We start from the raw sequence: 20,591 nt of genomic DNA, 5'->3' as shown, positions 1-20,591 counted from the left end.
AGGCTATCCTACCAACTAGATAAGGTTATAAGCATAAGGCTATCCTACCAACTAGATAAGTCTATAAGAATATTGCTATCCCACCAACTAGATAAGTTTATAAGTATAAGGCTATAAATCAGATATATAGAAATATGTATTTATGAATAAATATAACATATTCTTGTATGTGAAGAACATTAGAATGTGAAATATTCATATTTTCATGTAGGGTTAACGTACATGAGAATATGCGGGTAGAGTGCGAGTAGGGTGTTAGGTTTTTCCACTTATTTTTCTCAATGGACTTCTATGGTGGAATACATGAATGCGCACGCAATATTCTAACTTCAGCATTTTGTGGTCGTTCGGTTAGCGAGCATGCAAACACAGTTTACTTTCAACTCATAATATGAGCGCAACTTGACAAGCTCCAAAAGCTGAAATGTTAGCACAGTTAAAGTTCGAGCATGCAGTTCTGGAGGCCATATCTCCAGAACAATATAAGCAAACTGACAATCCTACCAACTAGATAAGTTTATAAGCATAAGGCTATCCTACCAACTAGATAAGTTTATAAGCATAAGGCTATCCTACCAAATAGATAAGTTTATAAGCATAAGGCTATACTACCAAATAGATAAGTTTATAAGCATAAGGGTATCCTAACAACTAGATAAGTTTATAAGCATAAGGCTATCCTACCAACTAGATAAGTTTATAAGCATAAGGCTAACCTACCAACTAGATACGTTTATAAGCATAAGGCTATCCTTCCAACTAGATAAGTTTATAAGCATAAGGCTATCCTACCAACTAGATAAGTTTATAAGTATAAGGCTGTCCTACCAACTAGATAATTTTATAAGCGTAAGGCTATCCTACTAACTAGATAAGTTTATAAGCATAAGGCTATCCTACCAACAAGAAAAAAGTTTATAAGCATAAGGCTATCCTACCAACTAAATAAGTTTATAAGCATAAGGCTATCCTAACAACTAGATAAGTTAATAAGCATAAAACTATCCTACCAACTAGATACGTTAATAAGCACAAGGCTATCCTACCAACTAGATAAGTTAATAAGCATAATGCTATCCTACAAACTAGATATGTTTATAAGCATAAGGCTATCCTACCAACTAAATAGGTTTATAAGCGTAAGGCTATCCTAACAACTAGATAAGTTAATAAGCATAAGACTATCCTACCAACTAGATACGTTTATAAGCATAAGGCTATCCTACCAACTAGATAAGTTTATAAGCATAAGGCTATCCTACAAACTAGATAAGTTTATAAGCATAAGGCTATCCTACCAACTAGACAAGTTTATAAGCATAAGGCTATCCTACCAACTAGATAAGTCTATAAGCATAAGGCTATCCCACCAACTATATAAGTTTACAAGCATAAGGCTATCCTACCAACTAGATAAGTTTATAAGCATAAGGATGTCCTACCAACTAAATAAGTTTATAAGCGTAAGGCTATCCTAACAACTAGATAAGTTAATAAGCATAAAACTATTCTTCCAACTAGATAAGTTAATAAGCATAAGGCTATCCTACCAACTAGATAAGTTAATTAGCATAATGCTTTCCTACAAACTAGATACGTTTATAAGCATAAGGCTATCCTACCAACTAAATAAGTTTATATAAGCGTAAGGCTATCCTAACAACTAGATAAGTTAATAAGCATAAGGCTATCCTACCAACTAGATACGTTTATAAGCATAAGGCTATCCTACCAACTAGATAAGTTTATAAGCATAAGGCTATCCTACCAACTAGATAAGTCTATAAGCATAAGGCTATCCCACCAACTAGATAAGTTTATAAGCATAAGGTTATTCTACAAACTAGATAAGTTTATAAGCATAAGGATATCCTACCAACTAAATAAGTTTATAAGCGTAAGACTATCCTAACAACTAGATAAGTTAATAAGCATAAGACTATCCTACCAACTAGATAAGTTTATAAGCATAAGGCTATCCCACCAACTAGATAAGTTAATAAGCATAATGCTATCCTACAAACTAGATAAGTTTATAAGCATAAGGCTATCCTACCAACTAAATAAGTTTATAAGCGTAAGGCTATCCTAACAACTAGATAAGTTAATAAGCATAAGACTATCCTACCAACTAGATACGTTGATAAGCATAAGGCTATCCTACAAACTAGATAAGTTTATAAGCATAAGGCTATCCTACCAACTAGATAAGGTTATAAGCATAAGGCTATCCTACCAACTAGATAAGTCTATAAGAATAATGCTATCCCACCAACTAGATAAGTTTATAAGTATAAGGCTATAAATCAGATATATAGAAATAGGTATTTATGAATAAATATAACATATTCTTGTATGTGAAGAACATTAGAATGTGAAATATTCATATTCATGTAGGGTTAGCGTACATGAGAATATGCGGGTAGGGTGCGAGTAGGGTGTTAGGTTTTTCCACTTATTTGGTGGAATACATGAATGCGCACGCAATATTCTAACTTCAGCATTTTGTGGTCGTTCGGTTAGCGCGCATGCAAACACAGTTTACTTTCAACTCATAATACGAGCGCAACTTGACAAGCTCCAAAAGCTGAAATTTTAGCACAGTTAACGCTAGAGCATGCAGTTCTGGAGGCCATATCTCCAGTAGAATATAAGCAAACTGACAATCCTACCAACTAGATAAGTTTATAAGCATAAGGCTATCCTACCAACTAGATAAGTTTATAAGCATAAGGCTATCCTACCAAATAGATAAGTTTATAAGCATAAGGGTATCCTAACAACTAGATAAGTTTATAAGCATACAGCTATCCTACAAACTAAATAAGTTTATAAGCATAAGGCTATCCTTCCAATTAGATAAGTTTATAAGCATAAGGCTATCCTACCAACTAGATAAGTTTATAAGTATAAGGCTGTCCTACCAACTAGATAATTTTATAAGCGTAAGGCTATCCTACCAACTAGATAAGTTTATAAGCAGAAGGCTATCCTACCAACAAGAAAAAAGTTTATAAGCATAAGGCTATCCTACCAACTAAATAAGTTTATAAGCGTAAGGCTATCCTAACAACTAGATAAGTTAATAAGCATGAAACGATCCTACCAACTAAATACGTTAATAAGCATAAGGCTATCCTACCAACTAGATAAGTTAATAACGGGGGGGGAGTGAGCTGTCCGTGACGTATTGCGACGTCAGTGCGGAAGCACGTCTCGTAGCAGAGGTGGAGCTTGGGAGAGTAGCAGCGGGGAAATCAAGTGCTGCAGTGGCAGACTCACCCGATGCCGACACCAAGTGTGTCAGAAATACCTCAGGAAGTGGCTGCAATTCTGCAGGGCAGCTGTGAAGAGGCGGGCGGCATAGTGGCTGGCGGTTATCTGCAGTGGCCGGCCAAACACAGGCTTCGTAGCCTCTGTAGTCTTAAGGCTATCCCACCAACTCAACACCTCTTTGAATATGAACTGAGGATTAAACTTGGTTATATGGACACTAGATATCCCTCTTATCCTCTCTGGGTCAGTGGTGGATATTAAAAAAGAGAGGGGTATTGTGGTTCAAGAAGGGACATGCAGCTTAAAAAGTTAATCTCTATACAGGGAGTGCAGAATTATTAGGCAAATGAGTATTTTGACCACATCATCCTCTTTATGCATGTTGTCTTACTCCAAGCTGTATAGGCTCGAAAGCCTACTACCAATTAAGCATATTAGGTGATGTGCATCTCTGTAATGAGAAGGGGTGTGGTCTAATGACATCAACACCCTATATCAGGTGTGCATAATTATTAGGCAACTTCCTTTCCTTTGGCAAAATGGGTCAAAAGAAGGACTTGACAGGCTCAGAAAAGTAAAAAATAGTGAGATATCTTGCAGAGGGATGCAGCACTCTTAAAATTGCAAAGCTTATGAAGCGTGATCATTGAACAATCAAGCGTTTCATTCAAAATAGTCAACAGGGTCACAAGAAGCGTGTGGAAAAACCAAGGCGCAAAATAACTGCCCATGAACTGAGAAAAGTCAAGCGTGCAGCTGCCAAGATGCCACTTGCCACCAGTTTGGCCATATTTCAGAGCTGCAACATCACTGGAGTGCCCAAAAGCACAAGGTGTGCAATACTCAGAGACATGGCCAAGGTAAGATAGGCTGAAAGACGACCACCACTGAACAAGACACACAAGCTGAAACGTCAAGACTGGGCCAAGAAATATCTCAAGACTGATTTTTCTAAGGTTTTATGGACTGATGAAATGAGAGTGAGTCTTGATGGGCCAGATGGATGGGCCCGTGACTGGATTGGTAAAGGGCAGAGAGCTCCAGTCCGACTCAGACGCCAGCAAGGTGGAGGTGGAGTACTGGTTTGGGCTGGTATCATCAAAGATGAGCTTGTGGGGCCTTTTCGGGTTGAGGATGGAGTCAAGCTCAACTCCCAGTCCTACTGCCAGTTTCTGGAAGACACCTTCTTCAAGCAGTGGTACAGGAAGAAGTCTGCATCCTTCAAGAAAAACACACGTCCAAGTACTCCACAGCGTGGCTGGCAAGAAAGGGTATAAAAGAAGAAAATCTAATGACATGGCCTCCTTGTTCACCTGATCTGAACCCCATTGAGAACCTGTGGTCCATCATCAAATGGGAGATTTACAAGGAGGGAAAACAGTACACCTCTCTGAACAGTGTCTGGGAGGCTGTGGTTGCTGCTGCACGCAATGTTGATGGTGAACAGATCAAAACACTGACAGAATCCATGGATGGCAGGCTTTTGAGTGTCCTTGCAAAGAAAGGTGGCTATATTGGTCACTGATTTGTTTTTGTTTTGTTTTTGAATGTCAGAAATGTATATTTGTGAATGTTGAGATGTTATATTGGTTTCACTGGTAAAAATAAATAATTGAAATGGGTATATATTTGTTTTTTGTTAAGTTGCCTAATAATTATGCACAGTAATAGTCACCTGCACACACAGATATCCCCCTAAAATAGCTATAACTAAAAACAAACTAAAAACTACTTCCAAAACTATTCAGCTTTGATATTAATGGGTTTTTTGGGTTCATTGAGAACATGGTTGTTGTTCAATAATAAAATTAATCCTCAAAAATACAACTTGCCTAATAATTCTGCACTCCCTGTATATCTATTGCAAATAAGAGCTTTTACATGTAAGAAGCAAAAGTCTGGGAACAGCCTTAATTAAGACTTTGGATATACTAAAGTTATATATAACAAGAAAGAGAAAAACAAGAAGATATTTACAGTAAACATATTAATTTAATGGAGAAATACTTAAAAACGCAGAAAATGTCTCCCAAGATTAAACCTAGTGAAAAAAGGAACATTAAAAATACCAGTGTGCTTAGCACATCCGTTGAAGAAGGCCCAGTAGGGGGCAGGGTGGAGGAGAGTAATGAAGCTAATCTCATAGCCTCCCAGGTGTGCGCTTTAATCCTACCTAAGATTGAAGAGATCAATTTGAGACTGATTACCATAGCTGAGGAGCTGAAAGCCCAAAGTGTAAGAATGACAGCTATAGAACAAAGGTTGTCAGATTGTGAAGACATGCAGAACGCTTGGGAACCTAACTTGGAGTCTGTAATAAAAACCCACACACTGCTTGCCAACAGGCTGGAAGAAGCAGAGAATAGGAGCAGGCGTAATAACTTGAGGGTGATTGGCTTATCAGAAGATGTTAAGCAGGATGATTTATTACAATTTGCTGAGGAAATTCTCCCCCAAATCCTGAATGTGGAAGGGAAAAAAGATCTGTTCAGCGTAGAAAGAGCTCATAGACTGGGCAGAGAAAAAGATGGCGTCTCCTTTAAGGATAACAGACCACGTCCAGTCATTATTAAATATTTGAACTATAGAGCCAAGATGGAGATATTAAGAGCCTATAGGAGAAATCAGCAATTGGTCTTTAAAGATTCTAAGATTCTGCTTTTTCAGGATTTTTCCTTTGAAACGTCTACTAAAAGGAGACTCTTTTCAAAAATCTGCACTGAGTTGGTGAAAGAGGGAAGATTTTTCTCACTGCTGTACCCTGCAAAGCTGAAAATTAAGTCAGGAACAGACTTTTTCGTTTTTGAGTCCCCAGAACAAGCACGCACCTTTTTGGATAAAGAAAAAGAAGTGTAACTTTAGTAGGATGCTCCTCATCCTGTATAGGGAAAAGGGAAATTTAATGTGAAAGCTAATAATTTTTAACAGAAAGGAGAGAGAAGAGGGAAGGAGTGAGGGGAGAATTATTATTTTTTTTCACTATATGGAAAGCTACTTGGATGCTTCTGTTTAAAATGTTTGATAACAGGGTGAAATTCTTGATAGATGATAAGTTTTTTTTTTTTTTTTAAAGTCACTGTTTAATGTTTTCTTCCACTAGATAGGAAGCTATTTAAATGTTACTGTTTAAAATGTAACAAGGTGAAATGGTTGTTAGAAGCTGTTGTTTAAAATGTTAGAAAACATGGTGAAATATGGAAAGTTGTTTAGTTGCTTCTGTTTTAAAACAGGGGGAATTAAACGATGTAGAAAGTGGAATATATTTAAAAAAAAAAAATATTATTTTTTTTTCTCTTTTTAGACGTTTTTGTTTAAAATGCTAAAAAACATGGTGAAAATTTTAAAGGATTAAGGATTTGAACTATTCAAAGTGAATAGTAAATGTGGTTATTGATTTGTCACAAACTACTATATGATAAGTTTTTAGATGTTTCTGCTTAAGGTTTTTTCTTCACTGCATGGATACCCACTTAGATGTTTCCATTTAAATTGTTTGAAAACAGGGTGAATTTAATGTTTAAGAAATTGGAATATATAAGGTAAAACCCTTTTGTTCCCTTTTTCCCTTTCCCCCCCCCTTTTTTTTTTTTTTTTTTTTTTTTCTCCTCTTAGATGTTTTTTTTTTTAAATGCTAAAAAACATGGTGAAAATTTTAAAGGATTAAGGATTTGAACTATTCAAAGTAAACAGTAAATTTGGTTATTAATATGTCACAAACTATTATAAGATAAGTTTTTTAGATGTTTTTGTTTAAGGATTTTTTTTTTTTTCTCACTGTCTGGATACCAATTTAGATGTTTCCGTTTAAATTATTTGAAAACAGGGTGAATTTAATGTTTAAGAAATTGGAATATATTAGGTAGAACCCTTTTGTTCCCTTTCTCTCTTCCCCCCCCTTCTTTCTTTTATTTTTTTTCTTCTCCTTTTCTTTTTCTCCTCTCTTCCTTTCTCTTTATTCGTTCTTCTTGTCACCCTTTTCTCTTTTTATGGTAAATAGGAGCTCCTTTCATGATTTCTAGCAGAAAGACTGTGTGTAATTATTGTTGTGAAAATGATTTATTGATGGCCAGATTGGCTATGTTTGGGAATTGTATGCTTGAACTTTGTACTAAACAGCTAGGGTGTGCTGGGGAAAAAGGGAAATTCCCCCCTTTTTTTTTTTTTTTATATATATTTTATTATTATCCCTCTCTTCACTTCTCGTCGTCTCTCGCCTCTCCCCCCCTCCCCATGCCCTTGAACATTTGTCATTTTAATGGTTAAGCTTATATCATGGAATGTTGGGGGAATTCATTCCCCTGTTAAAAGAAAGGCCATAATAAATTACCTAGGCAGAAGGAGCCCTGATATAGTTTGTCTGCAGGAGACCCATCTTTCTGAGATTGAACATCTTAAATTAAAAGTGAAATGGGTAGGAAAAGTTGTCTCAGCATCATACTCCAGAGCTGCAAGAGGAGTTGCAGTTTTATTTAATAAACATCTAGATTATACATTAAAAAAAAATAATAAATGATAAAGAAGGCAGATTTAAATTTCTTATAATAACACTAAATGGAAAAGATATGTTGCTGGGCAATATTTATGGCCCCAACAACCAAGATAGTAAATTCTGGAGGAAAATAAATAAAATAATGGAGAACCAACCAGAAATTGATATTATTATATCAGGGGATTTCAATGCTACCCCTAATGGATTGTTAGATAGGAAAAGTATGACAGCTCAGAATAAAGGTACCAAAACAAGACGGGCACAGTTAAAATTTGAGACAAATATATTTTCTACACTCTGCTCCCAATTTGAATTGGTTGATATTTGGAGACTGCTCTATCCAAATTGTTTGGAATATACCTGTATCTCCAAGACACATAATTCCCTCTCTAGACTGGATATCTTTTTAATATCAGATAACTTGACACATAGAGTAAGGGAAGCTAAAATTCTAGACCTCTCATTGTCAGATCATGCCCCGATACTTTTAAAGATAGAAGAACACACTAAAAGTAATTATAATACTTTTTTCTTCCCCAAATTTTTATATCATTCAGTTAAATTTAAATCATACTTAGTTGATTGCTGGGAAGAGTATTATCGGAATAATGAGGAATATATAGATAACAGTAATATCTTTTGGGAAGCAGCAAAGGTCACTTTAAAAGCCGATATTAATCACTTTGTGAAATGTTTTAAGAAAGAACAACAGAAAGAGGATAAAGACTTAGCTTGTAAATTATCTATAGTATATTCAAACTATAGAAAGAAACCAAATAGAATAAACAAAGATAAGTATTATGCTTGCAAAAAAAGAGAGGGAATTATTCCTTTTAGACTCAGCACAAGTAGATATCTATAAAGGTACAACCCAATTTAGGAGGTTCGGTAATAAAGTGGGCAATTATTTGTCAAGATTATTTAAAAAAAAACAATAGAAAGAAGCCAATTAAAATCTTAAGAGACGGGGGTAGGATTGTTAATAAAGTTGAGGAAATATTGGATTTATTCCAACAATATTATAGTAATTTATATAACTCCCAGTCCCCTGATAGATCTGAAAGAAGGCAAAGACCCAGAGGAGGTCACTTCTTATAGGCCAATTTCATTATTGGGAGTGGATTATAAAATCTTAATGAAGATAATAGTAGAGAGATTAAAGGATATCCTTCCAAACCTAATTCATAGGGACCAAGTGGGGTTTGTTAAGGGGAGAACCTCTGAAATGAATATTAGAAGAATTCAACATGTTATTTGTCAATATGCTGAAGAGGATGCTGGGGGGGGGGGCTATGTCACCACTGCTTTTTGACTTGGTACTTGAACCCCTGGCTATGAAACTCAGGAGGAAAGTACTAGGCTGCAGACTGGATGAGGAGATATTTCAGTTATCTATCTTTGCGGATGACCTTTTACTATGTGTATCAGATCCAAACTCTCAAACTAATGAAGTGATCTCTCAGTTAGAGATATATGGTAAGGTCTCAGGATATAAAATAAACTTTTCCAAATCTAGTATTTTATGGCTTAAAAAAACAAAAACAAATGTGGCTTACCCATTTGTAGAAACGGATACATTAAAGTATTTAGGTATATATCTATCCTCTTCCCCTCAAAATAGGTATAGGGATAACACAGTGTATGCTTTAAATCACTGTATAGAGAAACTTAAAAACTGGGTAAACCTGCCACTCTCCCTTTCAGGGGGCGGCAGTTGGGGGCGGCAGATTAGGGGTTAATAATTGTAAGTAGGTGGCGGCGATATTAGGGCGACAGATTAGGGGTTAATAATATTTAACTAATGTTTGCGATGCGGGAGTACGGCGGTTTAGGGGTTAATATGTTTATTATAGTGGTGACGATGTCCGGAGAGGCAGATTAGGGGTTAATAAGTATAATGTAGGTGTTGGCGATGTTGGGGCCGCAGATTAGGGGTTAATAAGTGTAAGATTAGGGGTGTTTAGACTCAGGGTTTATGTTAGTGTGTTAGGTCTAAACATAAATTTTGTTTTCCCATAGGAATCAATGAGGCTGCGTTACGGAGCTTTACGCTGCTTTTTTGCAGGTGTTAGGCTTTTTTTCAGCCGGCTCTACCCATTGATGTCTATGGGGAAATCGTGCACGAGCACATACAACCAGCTCACCGCTGACTTAAGCAGCGCTGGTATTGAAGTGCGGTATGGAGCTCAATTTTGCTCTACGCTCACTTCTTGTCTTTTAACGCCGGGTTTATAAAAACCTGTAATACCAGCGCTGTAGATAAGTGAGCAGTGACAATAACGTGCAAGTTAGCAACGCATGTCTCTTACCGCAAAACTCGTAATCTGGCCGTAAGTCTTCACAGACACAATACACACCACTTCCAGCTCTCTGAGCTTGAATACTGGTGCACAGGCCCACATAGCATATGTGTGTATGCCACCGAAAAACAGTAGTAACTTTTACAAGCAGAAGAATTTATTGTAAATAAATAGAATATTGTAAAAATGATTCTATTTAAAATTGTAATACATCTATGCATGTTTTCAATTGCACATTGTATCTCCCTAGGCGCCCTGGTCGGGTGAAGTCTGCCTGCTGCAGTGTGCAAAGACTTCAAGCGAAAGCACTTCCTGCTGTATCATCTTGGAGCTGAATAAGTTCCTTCTAGGACTGGAGCTGGTGCAGGAGAATCGTCTGCTGCCCAGCTCTTCCCCATTACGTGCCGAGGATGACACCAACTGTTCTGTGTCCTCTATTGAGGAGGATTTTCTGACGGCTTCTGAGCAACTGGAGGAGGACAGTGATGAGGAGAACTACAGAATTGGTAGGTTACACAGTTTATTAAATATTATATGTATAGTATATGTATAAAGGGACACCATTCACAGGCTTTATAATACATTACACTTATATAGAAGTCCAGTCCAGTTGTCCTCCTTGACAATACAAAGTAACTTAGAAGGAGGGTATGCATGAACATCTACACCAGGATAAAGTAGTGGTCCTTCTATTCATGGGTCATTTCCAATATTTTTGTAAATAGACAAATACTACAACAACTGCTCATTATATCAAGTTCATTTAAGTTTTGTAATTAAAATATTTTAATAGTTTACTAACTATGGGCTAGATTATGAGTGCAACGCAAATGTTTTTGCAAGGGTTTTTCGCGATTGTTTGCACGTAGGTTAAATTGCGCTCTTATTATGAGCTGAGCATAGAAGCTATCACGTGAACGCAATTGCGATTTACGCTAGAATGAGCTGTGGTTAACTGTTTCGTATGACATAAAACTTGCACAAAACATCGAAAATGCATTACAAAATACACTCATAATAACACCATCTTATAAAAATTTTAAAAAAAAATTCACACAAGCAGAGGAATTTAACATTGAGATACATACATTTCTAAAGATGTATATGTATGTGTCGGGCTCAAAATTTCAGGTAGTAAGCTACTATCCAGGCCAAAATATTACTCACCACTTCTGATCCCGCCCACTACCTGCCAACACCACACCCACTACTCCACACCCTCTTTGCATATGTTCAGCCATTGTGAAACACATTATTGTGCAGTCATTTTAAAAACAAATTAAATGTTACATACAGTAATAGATTAACAAAAATAAGTGCATAACAGCAACATCAATTTGGTGGTTCTAGATAAGACAACAGCTGGATAGAAATAGGAAGTTGTTGAACTGAGAGAATGCAGAGAGTGTTGACAGTCGTGGAAGGTTATAGCAGACCTGGAGATTTTGTTTTAATAAATTATCTCTCCCTTCTCTCTCTTAACCCTCTTTCTCCCCTCTTCAATTTTCATTTTACCCTCTCCCTTATCTCTCAGGCCATAGGGCCTATTTATCAATGTCTGGCAGACATGATCCGCTGAAGACATCGCTGTTCTGGTGAACTGCTTGTGCAATGCTGCCCCCTGCAGATTCGCGGCCAATTGGCCGCTAGCAGAAGCAGGTGGTGTCAATCAACCCGATTATACACGATCGGGGCGGATTGAATACCGCAGCCTCAGAGGAGGCGTATGAGTTAAGGAGCAGCAGTGAATATGCGATCGGCTTAGCACTTATGAGAATATGAGTTTGGGTTAGTGCACAAGTAGTGATTTTTTCCACTTTTTTTCTCCATTGACTTCAATGGGGGAATAGGTTATCGCGAGAGTGCAAACTTTTTACTCTCATCTCAAAAAACAAGTGCGCAAAAAGTTTACTTCTAGCGCAGTAAGAGCACTAGCATAAGCTAAATAGCGCTCCACTCATAATCTGGCCCCAAATTTCTAGTATGTATCAATCTACAAAAAATACAAAGCATTATTAAAAGTGAACATTAAAAGGCATTTATGGAGCAAATGACACAATCCAGAATCTCTTGCAATGTTTTCTCTCCCTATAATCAGTAATATTTCTGGGTTTATCTAGTAAACTAATTTTTCTTTTTGTTTTACAGACTCTTCAGATAATAACAAGAAAATTAGACAAAAAGGAGATGAAAATATTGAGAGCAAAAAGAGCAAAGTGACACTGGCTAGAAAAGCAGAGCATTTAAGGAGGGGACAAGCAGTTGCTGAGAATTATGAAATACAGGTGGAGACCACAGGAGTGGAGTCAAATAGTGAGAAGCACCTACAAGGAACAGAGTTAGGGTATCATTCTCATTTGAGGAGATCATCTCTTGGGAAAATAGCTTATGAAAGCAAACAGTGTATTGTTGAAGTTGACAAGTCTTTCACTGAAATGTGCAAAATACAAGATAAGGAAAGTCAAGAAAAAAATGATACCACGGAAACTTCTGATGACCCAGCAACTACTGGCCAATATGCCACAAATCTAGCAGAGTGTGTATTGCAAGATGCTTTTATCAGACTGTCTCAGTCAGAGTCAACTTTCACCAAGGAGGCTGCTGTTAGTATCTCAGCTAATAACTCACTGCTATCTGAGGCAGTATCCAAAGATGTTCCTGTAGCTTCCCGCTTATGGAATGAACTGCCCAAAATTGTTATTGTGCAGAGCCCAGACAGCTACGACAATCCCACAGATTGGACAGAAGAATCCCACTGGCCAGTGCAAGAGAGCTTCCAGAATGTATCTAAACCTTGGCAAGAAGAGGACAAGTCTCTGGGCCATACACAGAGCACTTTGGAAGTGGCCTTAGCTTGTGCTGCTTCAGTGATTGGAACAATATCCAGTCCTCATACGGCTGAGAGAATAAAGATGGAACAAGAGGGATGTCTCCAAATGGTAGAGAACGTAACTAGCGAGCAACATCTTACTGAAATACCAGGTTTCCAGGGCATTTGTCTTAAGTCAGAGTATTCAGTGCCATCTGCATTGTGTGGAATGACTCAGGTGGCAAGTGCAGTAGCTGTGTGCGGGTTAGGAGAACAGAAACAAATCTCTCATCCTACCACATCCAGTGGACTTTTGGCAGTTGCTGATGCTTCAGCAGCAATTACACTACACTGCAGTATTGCACTGGGGAGTAGCATGGAAAAACTGAAAGAAAGCATTGCAAAGGTTTTGCTTAAGGAAGCATCAGTGGTATTGACCAGCCCCAGCGCCTATAAGAATGTTGGAGAGTTTATAGAATGTATAAATGAGAGGATTATAGATAGTGTAAGCTCTTCCAAACTGGCACAGGTGGAAGATGTTGTTACAGATGATCTAGCTCATAATCTGTCAGATGCCATTTTGAGACATTCTGCAGAGGAAGCTAACCGGAGACTGGACAGAACAGACAATCAGAACAGTACCAAGTCACAAAGTGCCTTTGTGGCAGCCACCACCAATCTGTTATTCAATGTAATGCATTTCACCTGTCAAAAAATGAGAGACCTTGCCCTGTCTGGAGAGCTCCCTTATGACTATCAAGATGAGAATAACAGATCTACAGATTCTGGGAGTGGTGAAAGTCAGCTGGACGACTTAACTGATTTGACACTTTCTCCCCAGTCTTTGGTAAAGTGGAATGGAAACCAAATCTTCAATACCAGCACTGAGCTGAAACACAAATCTAATGTAAAAAATCTTTCACAAATTGAATTTACGGAGGGTAGTGCCTTTGCAACAGACTTGTGTTGCAGTAACATCAGTGAAACACCACTGCATCTTAGAACAACCTGTAGTAAACAACAGAAAAAAAGGGAAAGCTATAGACTCCACCATAATGAATACAAGACCTCCCCTGCCAGGGAATCTAGTTTAACTTCAGACGACTGCAAATCTATTTTCCAAAGCCAAGGATCCATGGAACTAGGGGTAAATTCAGGGAGCCAGGAAAAGCTTATTTATGAAGCACATTTATCCAAGGACTTCCCAATGAATTTGTCATCATTAAGTAGTTACATGTTACATCCAACTCAGGCTGTGGTTCCAGTGAAATTGTTAGCAAATAATTACTTTTTAACAGACTTTGCAGATGATTTAGCTGAAACAGTTGTATCTATGGCCACTGAAATGGCTGCCATTTGTTTGGATAATTCATGTGGAAAGCAGCCATGGTTTTGTGCTTGGAAAAATGGAAGTGAGTTCCTGGTAACACCAAGCAGAACTTTGAAGCGAAAGAAAGAAGCTGCCTCTGGTGGAGCAGTAGTAAGAAGACACAGACCCCCTCGGCTCAGTGAAATCAAAAAGAAAACGGATGAGCACCCTGAGCTGAAGGAACGGCTTATGAACAGAGTTGTAGATGAATCTATAAATCTTGAAGATGCACCTGATTCTGTCAGCTCATTTGCTAATGAAGTAGCTTCAAGAATCATGAATCTAACAGAGTCATCTGTTGCAGATGCACTGTGGCAAGGACAAAATATTTCACGAAACCGCTTGCACTGTGAAAGGTGGAATAGAGGCAAAGCATCTAGTTACGAGAGTATCCCTGAGGAAGATTCAGATACTAAGAATCTGATCAATACACTGGGCCCTGGGAACCTTTTAGGACAACCATGCAGCAGGACAAGTTCAGTTTCCAAGCAGTCAAGTTGTGAAAGCATAACAGATGAGTTTTCAAGGTTCATGGTAAACCAAATGGAAAATGAGGGAAGGGAATTTGAGCTTCTGCTGGACTATTATGCTGGAAAGAATGCAAATAATATCATTAACTGTGCAATGCAACAGATTTCCAGGAGAAACAGCCATTTAAATGTTAAAACTAGCTGCTTGTCCAAACAGTCAAGCACAGAGAGCATAACAGAGGAATTTTACCGGTATATGCTGAAGGAAATAGACAAAGAAAACAAAGACATATCAAGCAGAAAGACTGCAGAGTGGACAAACAGTTTAATGCCTCCTAACCACCGTGTACCATTCTGTTTTCGTCAATCTTCCATGCCCTGTAATAAAACTTCAAGTGCACGTTTAACCGTGAACACTCCAATCAAAGCAAACTCTCTTGATGGGTTTGCAAGGAGTAATTCTCGTGATTTCCTCCAATTACAACCTGTCAGTGCCATTTCATCTTCAAACCTCTGTAAGTCAGACTCGTGCCTCTACCAAAGATGCCATACAGATCAAGCAACTGATATGTTAATACATGAGACATGGTCCAGCTCTATTGAGGCACTGATGCGTAAAAACAAGATTATAACATGCAGCAGTGAAGAAGGGGATGTAGATATATCACCAAATGGATCACCAGCACATGTGGACAGTTATGCAAATAGGTTGGCTGCAGATATTGTTAATAGTGGTAAATCACTGGTTGTTCTCAACCAAGATTCTTTTGACAGCAAAAACAAAGGAAGCTTTAATAATAAAAGCACAACAAAAAGTCAGTGCAAAGCCACTGCTAGGCAAGAACTCAAAAGTGAATCTTTAAACAAACCAGTTCTACAGCATGGTTTATCTTCTGCCCCTAGGAAAGTACCTCTAATTCAGATAGAAACAGAACAAAGAGAAGAGATAAAGAAACTGGATAAAGAAAATACTATAAACATGACCTTACCAGAGGACAATGAGTGTTCAAATCAAGATAAGGAAGTTAATGTCTCTACTGCAAGAGTCAGGTACAAATCTAAGGTTTTACATTAAAGGAACAGTGTGTATTCAATTGTTTATAAATAACTTATTTTGTAGAAATATGTATTTATGAATAAATAGAACATATTCTTTAATGTCCGGTTAACACATTTGAGAATATGCAATTGGGTTTGTGAGCAAGTAGGGTGTTAGTTGACTCCTATGACAAAAGATTAATGAGAGTAAGGTGCCCATTAGTCCATTAATAATATAATTTTTAATTAGATGGATTTAGTAGGAATATACATACTGCCACAGGGTAAGTCACTAGATATTCAAATTTTGAATTTGTAAAGTTTTCAATCTCTAATTTTGTTAGCACATTTTATTTTTAAACAAATTCCCTTTTTTACTATGCATTTGACCCCTGCTAAGGGGTTAAGTACATAGTCAAAGTTATGTTTCTGTTACAAAACTAGATAAGGACAAATGTGGTGCTCCAATCACTGGCCGTATCCTCGTCTGCAGCAGAATGGGGGTGTTTTCATTAATGCAGCTCTTGTAAAAGAAACAATCATAATCCTTTAGAAAAAACTTATCAAATAATTTATCTGCAGAAATTCTCATAACATTACATACCTTTTTATTGATGCCAATGTGTTTAAAGTTAAAGGGACATTAAACCCACTTTTTTTTCTTTCATGATTTAGAAAGAAAAAGCAATTTTAAACAACTTTCTAATTTACTTCTGTTATCTAATTTGCTTTATTCTCTTGATATCCTTTGCTAAACAGCATATCTAGATAGGCTAAGCAGCTGCTGATTGGTGGTTGCACATAGATGTCTTGTGTGATTGGCTCACTCATTATCCATTGCTATTTCTTCAACAAAGGATATCTAAATAATGAAGCAAATTAGATTATATAAGTAAATTGGAATGTTGTTTAAAATTGTATTCTCTATCTGAATCATGAAAGAAAAAATTGGGGTTTGGTGTCCGTTTAAGTGCATAGTAAAAGTAGGTAAATTGTTTAAAAATAAAAACGTCTTACAAAATAGAGCATTTTAATTTTTCAAGAAGGAAATGCATTGATAGCTTAGCTACAGAACCTATTTTTATTCAACCCCTCGACTACCAAATGGCAGTTGTACAGTAAGGAGGTTAAAGGGAAATGGTACTTCTATTGTTCTCCGGTATGCACTAATAAGGGCCTGGTTCAAAAATTACAGAGGTGCCCAGTTAATGATTATTGTAATGTGTATAAAAAGTTTATTTAATGACATATTATGATCTGAATAAATTAGGACTGAATTATATGCCTCATAGAACTGAAATTGTCAGCTGTAGGGCAGTGTTTTTTGTGCTATATAGCGACAACTCTCCAATCCAATCTCAAATCCTGCGCCTTGTTTTTGTGTTTCATGTTACTGAAGAGGTTGGAAATCATTGCAATGGACAGAGTACTGATTTCTACACTCTTATATAAAAACTATTTTAGAGAACTGCTACCGATTGTACATAAACATTTTTACTAACACATTCAAACTGTTAAAATACTAGGCTTTTCAAGATAATACCTCTAGTGTTATAGATTTTAATAATCATGTTCGTTACGGTAATTTGCCGAGCTGAGCCATCCAAACTAAGCCCCAGAGGGCACATTGTGGTCATCTTCTGTTTCCCCATCATATAATAATCTCTTATTTCACCCTATTTACAGCTTATAAAGTACTTGCCTTTTTCTCAATAATTTTTTATTAACATATTGAAAGTACAACAGTGCAACATGTAGTATATAATAAGAGTGCTTTCAATATATTTGTGATGTAAAGCCACTTTTTACCTTGAAAACAGGGTGTCTCGCTAAGGGGCATATACTGCATTTTCGCATTGGGAAAGAGTGCACAATGAAATTTCTATTTTAAAACAAATTACAAAATGAATAATTGAACCTTTCACACAAAAATTAGCAGAGAGTATAGTATTGTCACGGTGCATCAAAATTCATAACGATATGTAAATTACACAGGAATACATTTTTATACAGAGTGCAAATCATACTTTAAGTACACTGGATGTGCAAAAATGTGTAATTACAAGTACAAAATACAAAGTGTAATTGTTTTTTTGTAAAATGTGCTGAACATGGGAATTCCATGGGTGTATATGAAATTGTCTCTCTAATCCGAGTGTAATTCTGTAAAGATTTTCACACTACAGATCTCATAGTTTTTTTATTACAAACTAAAATGTAGCAAGCTTTTCTCAAAAGACTCAAAACACTTACAACCCTAATAGAAAAATACATACATATGAAAATATAGGTGATTGTAAGATGCTGTGTAGTGTGTTTTAAATTTTTTGCTGGATTTAGTGTGCTCACTGCACCCATACTCACTGCTAACATCGCCCTACATAGCAAAGGGTCCCTTCCAGCAAGCTCCATTACTTTCTATAGGAGACTTCTCGACACTCGTACAATAATTCCACCAGTCATTGAAAAAAATCACGTCTGATCTGACAAAGTTTAGATCATCGGGCCCTTTGGGCCCAATGATCTAATTCTCTCCACTCAGATGAGATGTTTTAAAATGATCCTATAGCACACCAAGATCCCCCTCACAAGATTCTAAAAAAAAAGATATTTCTATATTTCTCTAAGGGGCATTCACTGATTTTCTGGATGTGAAGGAGACACAAGCCTAGTGCAGTGAGAGTTTTGTTATATTTACACTTTTGTGCTTTTTATTTTATATTACTTTAGACTTCAGATTATGTATTTTAAGCTTTGTATTTTCTATTTGAATGCATTTAGATTATGTATACAGCAGTGTGTATTTGGGATTGTGATTTTAAAAATTCTGATAATGTTTTGACAGTTTATGTGTAACGTTAACAAATTAGGATCATACTTTGTATGTTAATGTGTGTCTTTTAAAAAATTACATTGCACTTTGTATGTGAAACTGTAAATCCAAGAGAGATGAGAGATAACTCCCATAGAAGTAATGAGGTTAACTGGGATAAAGAATCTCTAAGGAAGATTGAACAGTGGATCACCTGGCACTAATATAAAATCTAAGTTTGCAACAAATACAAATTAAATTGAAATGTTTTCACTACAATTTAACTTGCATTTGCCTCTAGTTTAGTATACATTACTTTTCTGTCAGTTAAATTTGTGTATTGTGAATTTTGAGTAAACGCCACCTGTATACAGCTGTTGAGATAAATCAGTGTAAACCACTTAATGAGAATTGTGAGAGACATACCTTGGGAACTCCCCTGTTCAGCCAAGGGAACTCTTCTGCACCTCACACTTTCTGAAGCTGTCAATTTTATTTTACATAAAACAAACACATGGTGCAATTTAATTTGTATAAGATACACATAAATATGAAAAGTATGATCCTATATTGTTAAAGTAACGCAGAAACTTTCAAAACATAATCAGAATTTGTAAAATCCCTGCTGAACCTAAATCTAAATGTAATATTACTTAAAGGACCCTATCTAAAGTGTAAAGTAATATAAAATACAAAGCTCAAAGTGTAAATGTAACAAAACTTTAATGTCATGCAGTGCTATATTGCTCTGGACGAGTCTCGCCTTCACATACAGAAATGTAGAGAACACCCCATAGAGAAGTATAGCACAAATTGCCTGTCTAGACTCTTGTAAGAGATGTTGCAGTGCTGAAGGATCATTTTAGATCATCTCATCTGAGTGGAGAACTTTATGGGAGTTGTCTCTCATTTCTCTGGGACTTCCAGGTTCCAGAATTCACTGATTTCAGCCCCTGTAAAGTCTGCAATAATACCATTTCTCTCCAAGCTGGAGAATGATTCATCATCAGGCCCTTTGTTAGCAACATAGCATAGTAAAATATCACCTTCAATAACAATTATTCTAGATGAAAAAGGTTAAATACATCATCTTTTTATTTTAATTTCCATTAGCCGCTTCTTTATTTAATACAGTTGGTTTGACAGACACACAAGTATTATGGTTCTTTCTCTTATAAACCCAGTTTATAAGACAATGTACAGGTGTTTCGGTAATAAGTGAATGATAAAAAGCAGAACATGATAGAGTCATGGTTCTATAAGATAATCTGATGTCAAAGAGAAGTAATAGTTTAAAATTTGAAAATGAAATGATAACCCTCTGTGAGCACAAGCTATCCCAGCTGGACCATGCGGATATGTTATATTCGCAGTTACCTGGGGCCCAAACCTTCTATCAGAAGATTACCTTAACTAACCAAGAGACCCTAGAATTGTCCAAATTACCATACAAAGAGAGCCTTGGGAAATTAGAGTGCATGAATTCCCATTAGGGTCAAAAAGAAGGCCCAGAAGTGGACAGAGAAGAATAGGAAGATGATAAAACATTTAATGGAAAGATCATGGATACTAAGAACCTGATGATAAAAGCATTGTCAGAGCTACAAAACATTGCCTTTTCGATCTCACCAGTCTTGTAATCTGTAGATCTGGCAATATTTTAAAAGAAAGTGGGCTGATAACCTCTGTTCAAATAAGTGGCAATTTGTCCTTCCATAGAAAATAATAGGGATTGCATCGCAGCGTGGGGGGGGGGGGGGGGGGGGGGGTTTTTAAAGTATGTTTACCCAACACATACTTTGCGTTCACAAAAACAAAAAAATGGTTTCTGTGTAGTAACAGTTCAAAAAATACCTATGTAAATTAATTTTCATTGTACACTCAGTAGATATCTTGCAATGGAAAATCTTGCCACTGAAAAGCTGGCAAGACTTATATGGCTGAAAAAGGTGCAGCTAAGATGGAGGACAGTGCTTTAAAATTAGAAAGTCACTGCAATGTTAACCTATTAAAATACAGGTTACTCCC

The 20,591-nt window shown here is 36.7% G+C and overlaps 1 protein-coding gene across 1 annotated transcript in view; it reads left to right on the top strand.

Moving 5' to 3' along the window:
- The window catches only part of SPHKAP (SPHK1 interactor, AKAP domain containing), a 408,888-nt gene that overhangs the window by 315,150 nt on the left and 73,147 nt on the right, over nucleotides 1-20,591 (top strand). Inside the window, exons 6-7 of the mRNA XM_053711468.1 lie at nucleotides 10,316-10,571; nucleotides 12,214-15,763. Of these exons, the coding sequence (XP_053567443.1) occupies nucleotides 10,316-10,571; nucleotides 12,214-15,763 (3,806 nt within the window). The remainder of the gene's footprint in view (nucleotides 1-10,315; nucleotides 10,572-12,213; nucleotides 15,764-20,591) is intronic.

This window comes from Bombina bombina, chromosome 4 (assembly GCF_027579735.1).
Source record: "Bombina bombina isolate aBomBom1 chromosome 4, aBomBom1.pri, whole genome shotgun sequence".
Taxonomy (NCBI): Eukaryota; Metazoa; Chordata; class Amphibia; order Anura; family Bombinatoridae; genus Bombina; species Bombina bombina.
This window is presented reverse-complemented; position numbering and strand designations above follow the sequence as displayed.